This window comes from Rhopalosiphum maidis, chromosome 2 (assembly GCF_003676215.2).
Source record: "Rhopalosiphum maidis isolate BTI-1 chromosome 2, ASM367621v3, whole genome shotgun sequence".
NCBI lineage: Eukaryota > Metazoa > Arthropoda > Insecta > Hemiptera > Aphididae > Rhopalosiphum > Rhopalosiphum maidis.
The window spans coordinates 8,302,519-8,316,788 of NC_040878.1; the positions used below are offsets into that span (position 1 = coordinate 8,302,519).

General features: G+C 34.0%; 1 protein-coding gene across 1 annotated transcript in view; it reads right to left on the bottom strand.

The window, feature by feature from the left end:
- LOC113555310 overlaps window positions 1–14,270 on the bottom strand; it is a 125,426-nt gene that overhangs the window by 44,308 nt on the left and 66,848 nt on the right. Inside the window, 27 exon segments of the mRNA XM_026959736.1 lie at window positions 50–358; window positions 431–754; window positions 820–1,143; window positions 1,225–1,536; window positions 1,642–1,962; window positions 2,069–2,401; window positions 2,466–2,777; window positions 2,914–3,243; window positions 3,379–3,714; window positions 3,791–4,114; window positions 4,184–4,510; window positions 6,365–6,688; window positions 6,754–7,059; window positions 7,129–7,461; window positions 7,846–7,894; window positions 7,896–8,170; window positions 8,273–8,599; window positions 8,670–8,990; window positions 9,061–9,393; window positions 9,507–9,830; window positions 9,919–10,161; window positions 10,227–10,421; window positions 10,500–10,880; window positions 11,007–11,126; window positions 11,231–11,401; window positions 11,508–11,708; window positions 13,027–13,209. Coding sequence (XP_026815537.1) covers window positions 50–358; window positions 431–754; window positions 820–1,143; window positions 1,225–1,536; window positions 1,642–1,962; window positions 2,069–2,401; window positions 2,466–2,777; window positions 2,914–3,243; window positions 3,379–3,714; window positions 3,791–4,114; window positions 4,184–4,510; window positions 6,365–6,688; window positions 6,754–7,059; window positions 7,129–7,461; window positions 7,846–7,894; window positions 7,896–8,170; window positions 8,273–8,599; window positions 8,670–8,990; window positions 9,061–9,393; window positions 9,507–9,830; window positions 9,919–10,161; window positions 10,227–10,421; window positions 10,500–10,880; window positions 11,007–11,126; window positions 11,231–11,401; window positions 11,508–11,708; window positions 13,027–13,209 — 7,638 coding nt within the window.

Sequence of the window (14,270 nt, forward strand, 5' to 3'; positions counted from 1 at the left end):
TTATTTATTAAAATTGTTTGAATAATCTTAGAGTTCTAAAAATACTTACGTTCAGATTTGCATTGAACAAAAGGATCGCCAATTAAACCATTTGGACAACTGCAAATTGGATTATGGTTTATAACTTGACATCTGGCCCCAATACCACATATTCCAATACAAGGGTCTGAACATTTTTGGTTGATACAAGCTCTGTTTTGAGGACATTCTGAACTTACTACACACTCTGGACGACAGCCTGGAGGTGTACCAACATAGTTAGTTTGACAAGAACACACTGCATGACCATTCACAGTTCTACATATGCTATAAGGCCCACACGGTGACGGTTCACATGGATTTTTAGGTATTTCATCCACTATAAATAAATATTAAAATTAAAATTATATATTTAATTTATATTATTTTTTTTAAATAATATTAATCTTACTTGGTGGTGGCATATGACATGCGGTAATTGGATTGCCAGTATAACCCGGGAAACATGTACACGATGGTGCGTGATTTATGACACTACATTCTGCGTTAAGACCACATGTACCAGGACAAGGATCACGGCATTTATTATTTACGCATGCTTTACTTCTATCACATTCTGAATTAGTCACACATTCTGGTCTACATCCTGTGTAAGGATCACCAAAATATTCTGGTAAACATATACAAGATCCTGCTCCATTACGTTCTTTACATATAGCGTTTGCTCCACACGGAGATGGGTTACAGGGCATTTTTGGTCCTTCGGTTGGGACAACTAAAAGTAGAAAAATCGTTATAAAAAAAATATAAATCATATAGAAAATAATAAAAAGAACATGCCTTGTTGTATAAGAGAACATCCAGCAAATGGATCTCCCGTGTAACCTGGTTCACAATTACATTGTGGACTATGGTTTATCGTTACACACGAAGCATATATTCCACATGAACCAGGACATGGGTCTTTACATCTTTCTTTTGAACACGCTAAGTTCCCTGGACATTCGGCATTGATGGTACATTCTGGTCGGCAATTAGGTGGTCGTCCAATGTAACTGTCCAAACATGAACATGCTGGAGTGTTACCGATTTCACGACATACTGAATTTGGTCCACAAGGTGATGGAACACATGGATTGGATGGTATGTCAGCTGGCGGAGGTTCTATTAAAATATAATTATTATTTTAAAATAAAGAATTTTAATTGATATTTATTGTATAATCTGTGTTAAATAATTACGTACGTTCTTTGAAACACCGTACAAATGGATCCCCATTATAACCTGGAGGACAACTGCAAATTGGACTATGATTGACTACTTGACATCTTCCATTTGATCCACATGTACCAGGGCATGGGTCTATACATTTCTTTCTAACACATGCTTTGTCCTGCGGACATTCAGAGCTCACCATACACTCTGGCCGACAAGCTGGTGGTGTTCCTATGTAATCTGTTTGGCACGAACATACAGCATGATTATTGACAGGTCTACATTGACTGTAAGGACCACACGGTGAAGGAATACATGGATTTGTAGGTGGTTCTGGATCAACTAAAAAGAACAATTTCATATTATCTTTAAATTTAGTATTATTAAATTAAAAAATTAATTCAATCATAAATAGAAAATACAACTTTGTAATATTATTATACTTACGTAATGGTTGAATGTAGCAAGATAACGTTGGATCTCCAGTATAACCCACTGGACAATAGCAAGATGGAGAGTGGTTAATTACCCTGCATTCTGCATTTAAACCACAAACTCCTGGACATGGATCGCGACATTTATTGTTCATACAAGATTTACTACGATCACAATCAGAATTCGTCACACATTCTGGCCTACATCCAGTATATGGATCTCCAAAATATTCCGGTAAACACGAACAAGAACCAGCACCATTTCGTTCTTTACATATTGCATTTGCTCCACATGGTGATGGGTTGCATGGCATCTTTGGCCCTTCAGTTGGAGCTAAAAATATGTGTTTTATTATAAATACATGTATTTATTTATTTATTTATTTATATAGGTATATCAAATATTTTAAATACGTTGATACCGATAATGATTGTCTTACTTTGTTGTATAAGCGAGCATCCACTAAATGGATCTCCAGTATATCCATTTTGGCAAACACACTGAGGTACATGTTTAACTGTATTACATGTCGCGTATATACCACATGAGCCTGGGCACGGATCTCGACATTTTTCATTTACACAAGCCAGATTTCCAGGGCATTCAGCATTAATCGTACATTCTGGACGACAATTTGGTGGTCGACCAATATAATTAGATAAACACGAACACGCAGGAGTACCACTGTGATCACGACATAAAGAATTGGGTCCACACGGAGATGGAACACACGGATTAGTGGGAATTGATGGTTCATCGTAATATGTTGGTTCTAACAAATAATTCAAGTATTATTAAGTTATATTTTTCAATAAATTTTTTATACTAATACGAACTTTCTTGTAAACACCGGACAAATGGATCGCCAGTATACCCAGCTGAGCAGCTACATATTGGATTGTGGTTGACAACTTGGCACCTTGCATTAAGACCACAAGTTCCGGGACATGGGTCTACACATTTTTGATTGACACATGCCTTATCTTGAGCGCATTCAGAGCTAACCATACATTCTGGCCGACAAGCTGGGGGTGTACCGATATAGTTTGTTTGACATGAACAAACAGCATGGTCATTTATTGTCCTGCATTGACTGTACGGGCCACAAGGTGAAGGTATGCAAGGGTTTTTAGGTGGTAGATCTGGGCCTATAAGTGGGCAAAGCACAAAGAAAAACATGCAACATACAATAGAGACAGATAAGAATGAAGACACAGTTTAAAATACCGATGCATGCAAAGTAAAAATAAGCTAATAAGTAGATAGTAAGGGAAGAAATCTTACTGGCAACTGGGAGAAGTTGACAAGCAGACAATGGATTGCCAGTATATCCTGGAAGACAAGCACATGAAGGAGAATGGTTGATAACTCTGCATTCAGCATATAAACCACACATTCCTGGACACGGGTCACGACACTTATTGTTTATGCAAGCTCTGTCTCTAGGACATTCACTATTTAGCACACACTCTGGTCTACATCCCGTATAAGGATCTCCTGTATATTCAGGGATACATGAGCAAGATCCAGCATTATTTCTTTCTTTGCAAATAGCATTTGCACCACATGGCGATGGGTTACATGGATCACTTGGCACATCTGCTGGTGGTGGAACTAAAATGGGAAAAAGCTGGGTTGCAATTTGTGTGTTTGATTTTCATTGATTTATTCAACGACACCTCAAGTGGCTTAATATCTTAATAAATACGCTAACAAGATGCATTATAATAGATAAATAATAATTCTTACGTGGAATTGGTGTTGGTCGACAGGCTATAAATGGATCACCGGTATACCCGTCATTACATTTGCATACAGGATTATGAGAAATAACTTTACAAAAGGCGTTAATGCCGCAAGAACCGGGACAAGGATCTATACACTTTTCATTAACACAAGCCAAATTGCCAAAGCATTCGGCATTTATTGTGCATTCTGGTCTACAGCAAGGAGGTCGGCCAATATAATTTGGTAAACAAGAGCAGGTAGGAATACTATCTTTGGAAAGACATATAGAATTTGGACCGCACGGTGATGGAACACAAGGGTTCTGTGGTAGTCTATCCTGTTCTGGTGGCAAAGGCTCTAAACATTCCCCATGCATCAAATCAATAATATGCTACATATAAAGCAACTAAAAGCATAACTACGGCATTCTTACTTTCAATAATAGCACAACGAACAAATGGATCACCGTAATAACCAGAGTAGCAACTACATATCGGACTATGATTCACAACTCGACATTGTGCGTTGTAACCACATGTGCCTGGACATGGGTCTGAACAGATTTGATTTACACATGATTTATCTTGTGGACAATCTGAACTAGTTATGCATTCTGGATGACAATTTGGAGGATTTCCAAAGTAACCAGGTAAACAAGAGCATACTGCATGGCCATTTACAGCTCGGCATTGACTATATTGCCCACAAGGTGATTTCATGCAAGGGTTTTTCGTAATAATCAAATCAACTTCACATGCTATGTAATAAAATAAGTATAAGAAGATAATCTAAAGATAAAAGCACTAGCAATATATACAACTCTTACTTGGATCAAACTCAATTTTATGACATGATAATAAAGCGCTTCCAGTGTACCCTGGCAAACAATAGCAAGTCGGAGCATGGTTGCTGACCTTACACTCTGCATATAAACCACAAGCACCAATACAAGGATCTATACATTTGTAATTGATGCATGCTTTATTCCACGCACAATCAAGATTGTTTACACATTCTGGTCGACATCCGGAATACGGATCGCCAAAATATTCTGGGATACATGAACAAGAACCAGCACCATTTGATTCTTTACATACAGCGTTTGCTCCACACGGTGAAGGGTTGCAAGGTGTAACAGGCGTATAATCAATAGCTAAAAAACGATTTCAAATACTCTACATTCTAATGCAATACAACACGCAAATACATTCATAAAAGCTCCATCTGATAACCCAATTACCAAAGCAAATAATACATAAACTATGAAACATGCAAAAACTTACCTGAATAAAAAGTAGTGTCCAATTTATGTTTTATTAAACGTTGAATTAATTAGTTATACTACATTAAAATACACTAACGCAATATAGTTAAGAAGTTTAAGATAATTAAATTGTGGATTTGAGTCTTACATGGTAATGAGCATATTTTAAAAGGATCTCCAGTAAATCCGTCCGGACACATGCATAAAGGTCTGTGATTGACCACACTGCATAATGCTTGAGGTGCACAGCTACCAGGGCATGGGTTAGTACAGTGGTTATTAACACACACCTTTGAGCGACTACAATCAGCATTTAAAGTACATTCCGGTCGACAATTTGGTGGTAAACCCATGTACCCAGCTTGACAGGAACACACGGGTTGTTTATCATAAGAACGGCAGACCGAATAAGGTCCACACGGGTTCTTATCACATGGATTAGTGTTATCATCCGGGCATTCTAGATTATACATGCATTTTTTGGTGTTAATAGCAAATATGGATTATATAAGAAATATCCTCTCAGGATTCGGGGCTTACTTTCTGTTTTGAGACACCGTTTCATAGGGTCGCCACTAAAACCCGGTTTACAGATACATATAGCTTTATGATTAATTACTTGGCAATAGGAATTGGGTGCACATAAACCTGAACAAGGATCTATGCAGCGTTGATTAACACATGCTTTATTTAGTGCACATTCCGAGCTAATTATGCAATCTGGTTTGCAATTGGGTGGTGTCCCAGTATAGCCATACTGGCATAAACATACAACGCGATTTTTGATTATTGAGCAATTGCTATATGGCCCACAAACATTTGGCATGCAAAGCGAATTTGGTTTATGAGGAATTTTAGGAGCTATAATTTGATTATAAGTATATTATTAGTAAATAGTAGTAATTGTCAAATATTCTCATAAACGTTTTCTAATAAAATGTCTCTCATGGAAGCAAAAGTATGTCTAGTTTAATACAAAAAATATGTATGACATATACTTTTTGTACACAATTCTTCGCATATACTTAGATCATATACTTTTCTCAAAAAATCATTATATTTCAATAAAACTGCTTAAATAGAATATTAAGAAAACATTTATGAAAATAAAATTGGTTTTAATGACAGTAGGTTGGAAGAAGGCATGCTTACAATTTGATATCTTGTTGCATATTGTTAGTGGATTGCCAGTCATGTCATTTGGACAAAAGCAAATTGGGTTATGATTGACTACTCGACAACGAGCGCGCAAGCCACATGCGTTTTTGCACGGATTGATGCATTCAAAATTAACACAAGCAAATAATGTTGGACAATCTGCGCTGAGTGTACAACGAGGACGGCATCCAACGTATGGGTCCCCAATATAATTATGTTTACAAACGCAAGTTTCATTGTTAATATTGCTCTTACATATTGCATTATGGCCGCAAGTAGAACCATAACAAGACAGGCGTGGTTTTCCTTTTGGTTTTGCTATTAATAATAATAATAATAATAACAACCTTAACTGTAGAGTAGTCCAACTGTTTTAGTTTGTTTGTTTGTTAAGTAATTTTAATAACATTTAGTTATGTTTAAACACTTAAATTACTATAAGCCATTAATGGTATACTAAGCCATTACTATAATAATGGTAACTTATAACAAATATTATTTTATTTATAAATGAATCTTTGTTACGACTATTTAGTTTTAATAAAAATATAAAAATAGTAGTTTTCTTTATAAAATCAAACATACCTGCAACAGCGTTACATCCATTAAATGGATCACCTTGGTAGCCCGGCTCACATGAACACACTGGTTGATGGTTGATTACAGTACATCTAGAATTGAACCCACAAGATCCTGTACAAGGATCTCGGCATTTACTCTGTAGACAAGCTAATCTAGTAGGGCAGTCAGCATGAATTAAACATTCTGGTCGACAGTTTGGAGGAGCTCCAAGCATTCCCGGTAAACACGAACAAACTGGTCTACTATCATGTTCTCTACACTCAGAATTAGCACCACATGGCGACGGGAAACAAGGATCTTGGTAGACGACCGGAGGAGTTTTTGGTTCTGTGGAATATTTATAATAAATAACATGTATAAATATTTTAATTATTTTTTCTAGCAAGACTTACCTTCTTGAATACACCTTACAAATGGATCACCAACGAATTTCGGTGGACAAGTGCAAATGGGATTGTGATTAATGACATTACACCGAGCATGCAATCCACATGTTCCAGGACAAGGATCTGAACACTTTTGTGCTATACATGCCTTGTCTACTGGACATTCAGCACTTACAACGCATTCTGGGCGACAAGATGGAGGGGTGCCGATAAAACCTTGTATACATGAGCAAACTGCATTATAACCCTGGGTACGGCATTGACTATTTGGACCACAAGGTGAAGGTTCACAAGGGTTTTGGGGAATAGGTGCTACAAACAGCGTAAAATAAAATCGTATTTAAATTAATTAAAAACCACGTGTTAACATTATCTACTTACGGCTAATTGGTTCTCTTCTACAAGATTGGAATGGATCTCCGACATATCCGGGGAAACAAGTACAAACTGGTACATGGCTAACAACATTACATTGAGCATTAAGACCGCATACACCCGGGCACGGATCTCGACAATGGCTAGCCAAACATGCCAAATTTGACATACAATCACTGTTCATCAAACATTCAGGCCTACAACCTCCCGAGTAAGGGTTGCCGATATAAGGTGGTATGCACACACATTTTGAAACTCCATTGTTTTCACTAAAACATTGAGTATTTTCACCACATGGCGATGGATTACATGGATCTCTTGGAATTTCAGGTAACACAGCTAAAATATTATTAAATGTGATGATTAGTTTATATTTTATACGGATTTAAGCAATTATCTAATATTACTTTAAACTTAAAAAAATAAATAAATATATAAGATAAATAATTATATTATATTATAATTATTAATTAAAACTAAATGAAGAAATAAACATCACACATATACACTTTTAAATATCCAAAATTAATTTTTATGAATTTATTATAGACTCAATAGATTATAACTAGCTGATTATAAATAGGATAATCGTTTTTTTTGTTTATAAGATTTTAAACAATAACATTTAGGTGTATACATATAAGCATGGCACACCCAAGTTTCATAAATAAAAGTAATACTATTATTTTCATAATAATATAATTTTAATATAATTTGACTTACTTGGTGGGATTCTAGTACAGCTAATAAATGCATCTCCTTCATAACCATGATTCGCATGTACAGAATGGTGTATGATTAACAACATCACATTTAGCATTCAAGCCGCACGATTTTGTGCATGGGTTTTGACATTTTTCTTGAATACATGCTTTGTTGTGTGGACATTCGTGATTCATTATACATTCTGGCCGACAATAAGGCGGACTTCCGATATAATTCGGAGAACATGAACAAACGGGATGTCCTTTTTTAATTTCACAAATCGAATTTGGACCACACGGTGTAGGTTCACAAGGATTTCCTGGTATTTTAGGTGTTTCTTCGCCTATGAGAGGAGGGTAATAATATAAATATAAATAGAACAGTAATAATAAAATAATAGTAGTAAGTAATAAGTAATATTAATATATTAAAATTTAGTACTAACCAAGAGGTAAATGACAGCTTACGAATGGATCACCAACGTGTCCTGGTGGACAACTACAAATCGGGTTATGGCAAATAGAATAACAATTAGCTCCAACACCACATGTACCGGGACATGGGTCAACACATTTTTGATTTAAGCAAGCTTGAGTTTGAGGACATTCCGCGCTTACAACACATTCTGGTTTACATACTGGTGGAGAACCACGATATCCTGGTAAGCACGAGCATGTTGCAAATCCTTGTTCTGAAATATGACAGCGGCTGTTGGAACCACACGGAGAGGGGTCACAAGCATTATCTGCTGGGCCCATTATTGGTGGATAATCTAAAAATGATGTTAAGTTAATTATATTAAGTTTTTTCTCATTAATAATAGGTTATCAATTTTTATTTACTTGGTCTAGCAGCTTGATAGCAGCTAACGAACGGGTCTCCTGAATAATCTTGTTGACAGAAACATACAGGAAAATGATTAACTACTTGGCATTGAGCATTAACGCCACATACTCCCAAACAAGGATTAACGCATTTGTTATTAATACAAGCTAATGTTTGACCACAATCAGTATTAATAACACATTCGGGCCTGCACGATAAGTATGGATTTCCGTAGTACTGTTGACGACAAACGCAGATAGTCATTCCATTTGATTTTTTGCATACAGCATTTGCTCCACATTGTACTTGATCACATGTTAGAGGCTTGGCCACATCATCTATAAAAAACCAATAAATTAAAACTCACAAAAACTCTAGATTATAAATATAATTATAGTTTTGACATACTTTGTTTTGGAGTTGTACAATGTTCGTATGGATTTCCTATTAATCCTGATTGACATGAACAAATTGGATTATGATATACAACAGTACATTCAGCTTGAATACCACACGATCCTGGACAAGGATCAATACATTTTTGTCCCACACAAGCTAAATTGAACGGGCAATCAGAGTTGTATAAACACTGAGGATGGCATTGTGGATTCCATTGTTGTTCAGTTGAAGAGCAGGGATCACACATAGCTATTTGACCACCATACACATTACAAGAAGCATATGGATCACATGGTGAAGGCGCACAAGGAAGAGTCATGTTTTTAAATGGCTCGTCATCAGCTAAAAATTCCAAACGGTTGTACATTTTTAAAACGTAATAATAAAACAAGTGGTTATAAACACTATTCAACATTATAAAAATGTTTAATTTATTTAATTCATTGAATTCTTACGTTTTGGTAAACATTGTAGGAATGGGTCTCCAACAAAACCTTCTCTGCAAGAACATAGTGGTGTATGATCTTTGCATTGACATACAGCTCCAAGACCGCAAATATTTCCAAATGCACATGGATCTCGACAACGGTAATCAATACAAGCTTGATGATTCTTACAGTCAGTGTTTAAAACGCACTCTGGCTGACATCCAGTCTTAGGATTTCCAACGAAATTGGGTAAACAAGAACAAACTGGTTTACGATTTTGAATTTTACATTCTGTATTAATTCCACACGGGTTGGGCAAACACGGATTTCCAGTTGGAGCTGGATCTGAACCTTTTATAAATAAGTAAACATTATTATATAACATTTAATTATTCAATAATATCATTTTATTTTATAAATTATAGTTTTAAAAACGTACTTATTTGATAACAACGGAATAATGGATTTCCAGTTAGTCCACGATTACATGTACATACGGGGCGATGGTTTTCAACTTTGCAAGAAGCACCTACTCCACACGCTCCTGGACATGGATCATTACATTTATAACCTAAGCATGATTTATCCCATGGGCATTCATCATTAGTTGAACATTCTGGACCTTTACATCCTGTTAGTGGGTTTCCACCCATACCATCAGGACAGGAACATAATGGTTTTCCTATTTAATAGTTAAAAAGTTTTATAAATTAACGTATTATAAATGTAAAAATACTAATACAATACCTTCAGATGAAATTTTGCAGTATGCATATTTTCCACATGGATTTGGTTCACAAGGACTCGTTGGAATTAAAGTACAGCCATTGTAAGGGTTTCCCGAATAGCCATTTTTACAGTAACATTGTTCATTACTTCCAGTTACATAACAATCTGCATTTACTCCACAAGGTCCCGGTTGACATAAGGTTTTCAGTGGTTCTAAAAATAATTTTACAAAACAATTTCAAATTTAATTTTTGGTATTAAGAATATATTTAATTTTACTATAACACATACCACCACAAAACTTGTATGGATTTCCAATTAATGGATCGGGGCAGAAACATGATGGTTGCCTGTTTGGATCACATACTGCGCTTTGTCCACAAGGATTTGGCTCACATGGATTCTTTTTCTCTACACATCCACGTATTGTGTTTGGACTCTCAATGTAGCCTGGTAAACATGTGCATTTGGAAAATCCATTATCCAACAATGTACATTGTGTGTTAGGTCCACATGGAGATGGTGTGCAAGGATTGGTTGGTAAATGGCAAGGCGTGATAGGAGGATCTCCTTCATACTCAGATAAACAGAAACAAACTGCAGAACCTTGTACTACTCTACATCCAGAGTAGGGGCCACACGGATTTGGCGAGCATTCATCACCTTCAGGAACTAAAATTAAAGACATTTTATAAAACGATTACCGAGATTTATGAGTACTGGAATGTAGTGTGATTTATTCATTTAATTATACACTTGAATGAATTAATTTGTGATGAATTTTGAATTTTTACTTACTGCAACTTTTAAATGGATTTCCTGTCATTCCTTTCGGACAGTAACAAATTGGATTTCCATTATCGATTTCACAAAGGGCGTGCATTCCACAAGGATTTGGATCGCATGGATTTTGAGGTGCTAAAATCGTATTAATAATAATATATTACCTCCATTTATTTTTATTATTGTGAATAAAATAATAATAAAAAAAAAAACACCAAATAGTCATATTCAGTAATTACCTTGACATCCTACTAATGGATTTCCGTTGTAGCCGGCAAGACATTTGCATGTTGCTTTATGATTCACAACATCGCATACAGCATTTGGACCACATCGGCATGGGTTAGAGCATTTTCCATTTATACATGCCTCATTAGTTGAGCATTCTTTGTTCGACCGACATCCGGTGACTAATAATATATTTAAAAAAAATATTGTTATGGATATTTATATAATTATGTATGTATATATGTAGTATACGTGTATAATTTATCTAAAGATATATCGTCAATATACCTGATGCACAAGATATGTATGGATTTCCTTGATGGCCTTGTAAACATCTGCATTCTGTACCATGGTTTACAGGATAACATTCGGCATTTTCACCGCAAGAGTCTTCCGCACAAGGATTTATACAGACGCGATTTAATCGATCACATAATTTATCTGGTGGACAGTCTTCGTTGTATTGACAAATGGGCTTGTATGATCGAACTATAAAATATTTAAACGATATAATTAAATCATGTACTTACGCAAAGATTGAAAGTAACGACAATTATCAATAATTATAAATTTTGTAAGAACTATTTTAATTTATAAAGTACTGTTCAGTAAATTAACTAAGAAGATTTTTCTGTTAGAAAAATAGTTTAGACTGCATACTACTATATCATGTAAACATAAGGTGTATTATTTGTAAACCACGAATTGGCCCATATTACGTTTTTTAACTATTAATGATCACTATCAAACATTTCCAAATAAAAATATCTTCTCTCCATAAAGGCCATAATTGTCTTGTTATGTAATAATCTTTACATCGATTTTTATTTATTAACAAATCTAAATAATTATCAGATCTCGTGTTATACGTTTTTTTTAAATATTATCTTTGTTTTCACCCAATAAATCTACAATATTTTTAATGGTGTTAAAAGGTACCGTTAAGTATGAAATGAAATTGTAAATTTCCTGAGTATTTATGATACTTGAATATAATGCTTAAAATTATTGTAAAAATTAAAATTTTTAATTTGCTTTTATTATGTTTTATTTATTCATAGGATTTTTTTTTGTCCAAATACTTTACTGAATTTCCTAAAAATTATTTAATTAACAAATTTAAGAATAACTTAATAATATAAAAGAGGAGATAAAAAGTTCATTTAAAATGTTTGTAAAAAAATATGTGTTAAACAGTGCACTCAGTAGTTAAATATCTTTCGAATCATTGCAAATGAGTAATGAAACACTAAAAATTAAAATATTATTAAAATTAAAATAAAAAAATAAACCGAGTATATAACTAATACGTAAATAAATAGAATAAATTTATCTGCGAATTAATTTTTATAACAACCCTATAGGGCTCATCTACTATAATAACAAAGGTTAATCATAATGTAGTTGTGATATATTTAATAAGTAATTGTAAAATAATTTGCTTAATTGTTATGTTTTAACTTTTAATAAATATTATGATTATTATAATAATGACAAAATAACGGTAGGTACAATAGATTGAACTATATAGTTTAACCAGGTCATGTTAAGTCATAATTCCAATATTTGTATACTCGTCAGAACCCGCACGGTATCAAAAATAATACATTTTTTTAATTGTAATAAATTGAATGTAATTTTTATCAAATCGCAATATAATAACATTATTTCATCAAAAAATTCTAGATATCGACTATGGCACACCAGTAACGATAGTGTTATCGAATAAAAAAATTAATCATCCATAATTAAATTTTGTAATGATAATAAATTTTTAAATTGTCATCTTATACGAATTGCAACTAACCTGGTAGACATCCTACAAATCCGTTTCCTTGAAATCCTTCTACGCAGCTACAATCGACTCCGTGAGCGGTGTTAATGCACGCTGCATTTTGAGCGCACGGGTTGTGAACGGTGCATTGGTTTTGGCAAATTTGCTGGATGCAAACTTCGCCATTTGTACAATCGTTGTTCGTATTACAGGTTACTAAATTTGGAGGATGGTAAAAAATAAAAATAAAATATAGATAAGACGAAGAATTTTCAACCATTAAAAATAAAAATAAATAAAAATTAGACGGTACCCAAGAAGAGCGGTACCGCAGTGGGTATATTAAAAAGATTTATATATATTTATTTATATACATGTTTATAACCCCGCATTTATATGATACAACGCTATAATACGTGAACAATATAATATTATATTACATGATATCAACTCGTTTGCGTGAAAAACGAGTAGGCTCTATATTTTTTGTACAAATACATATCTACAATATTATGTTATAATTGTAACAATCGTTTTTTTACAGTGATTGTGTCTTTTATGTCTGTGTGTTTTCTTGTACATTATTAATTATTAATTATATTATATTATATAGTTAAAATGTGTTAATCATTAATTTTTAGGTAACATATTATATATATACACGTGTATATTATATGAAATTAGAGATGTGATTAGTCTTACATAGTTTTGGTTGATAACACTTTGTAGCCGGGTTTCCTTCGTATCCTGGGGGACACGAACACACGGGTCTGTGTTTTATCACGTGGCATTTGGCATTTGGCGCGCATACCGTCGCGAAACTACACAGATTCTCACACTGTCCCATGTAGCAAGCTTCCGAGTCCAGACATTCCGTGTCGGATTCGCATACTTGCGGCTTTTTCGCGGTACCTGGTGCTGTATGGTATTATATATATATATGTACAAGATTAGTGTTATTTACATTATTTATTATATTACATGCGTTATTATTGACAATCATTGCTCGTTACGTAGTTAGACATTTAATGAACCTACCCGGGTACTTAGTCAGCATTTAACTATGAGATTCCAGTTTTGATTAATTTTGTTTTTTAGTTGTAGGTATTAGTTTTATTTTTATACGATTAAGTTATTTATTTATTATATTAATTATTATTCATAAATACTAAATAGATAATCGCCAAAAGTGTTGTAGTTATATATATATAGTATACACACAATCAATTATATAATATATTTATGTGTGTATAATGTATTATATAATATATGATAAT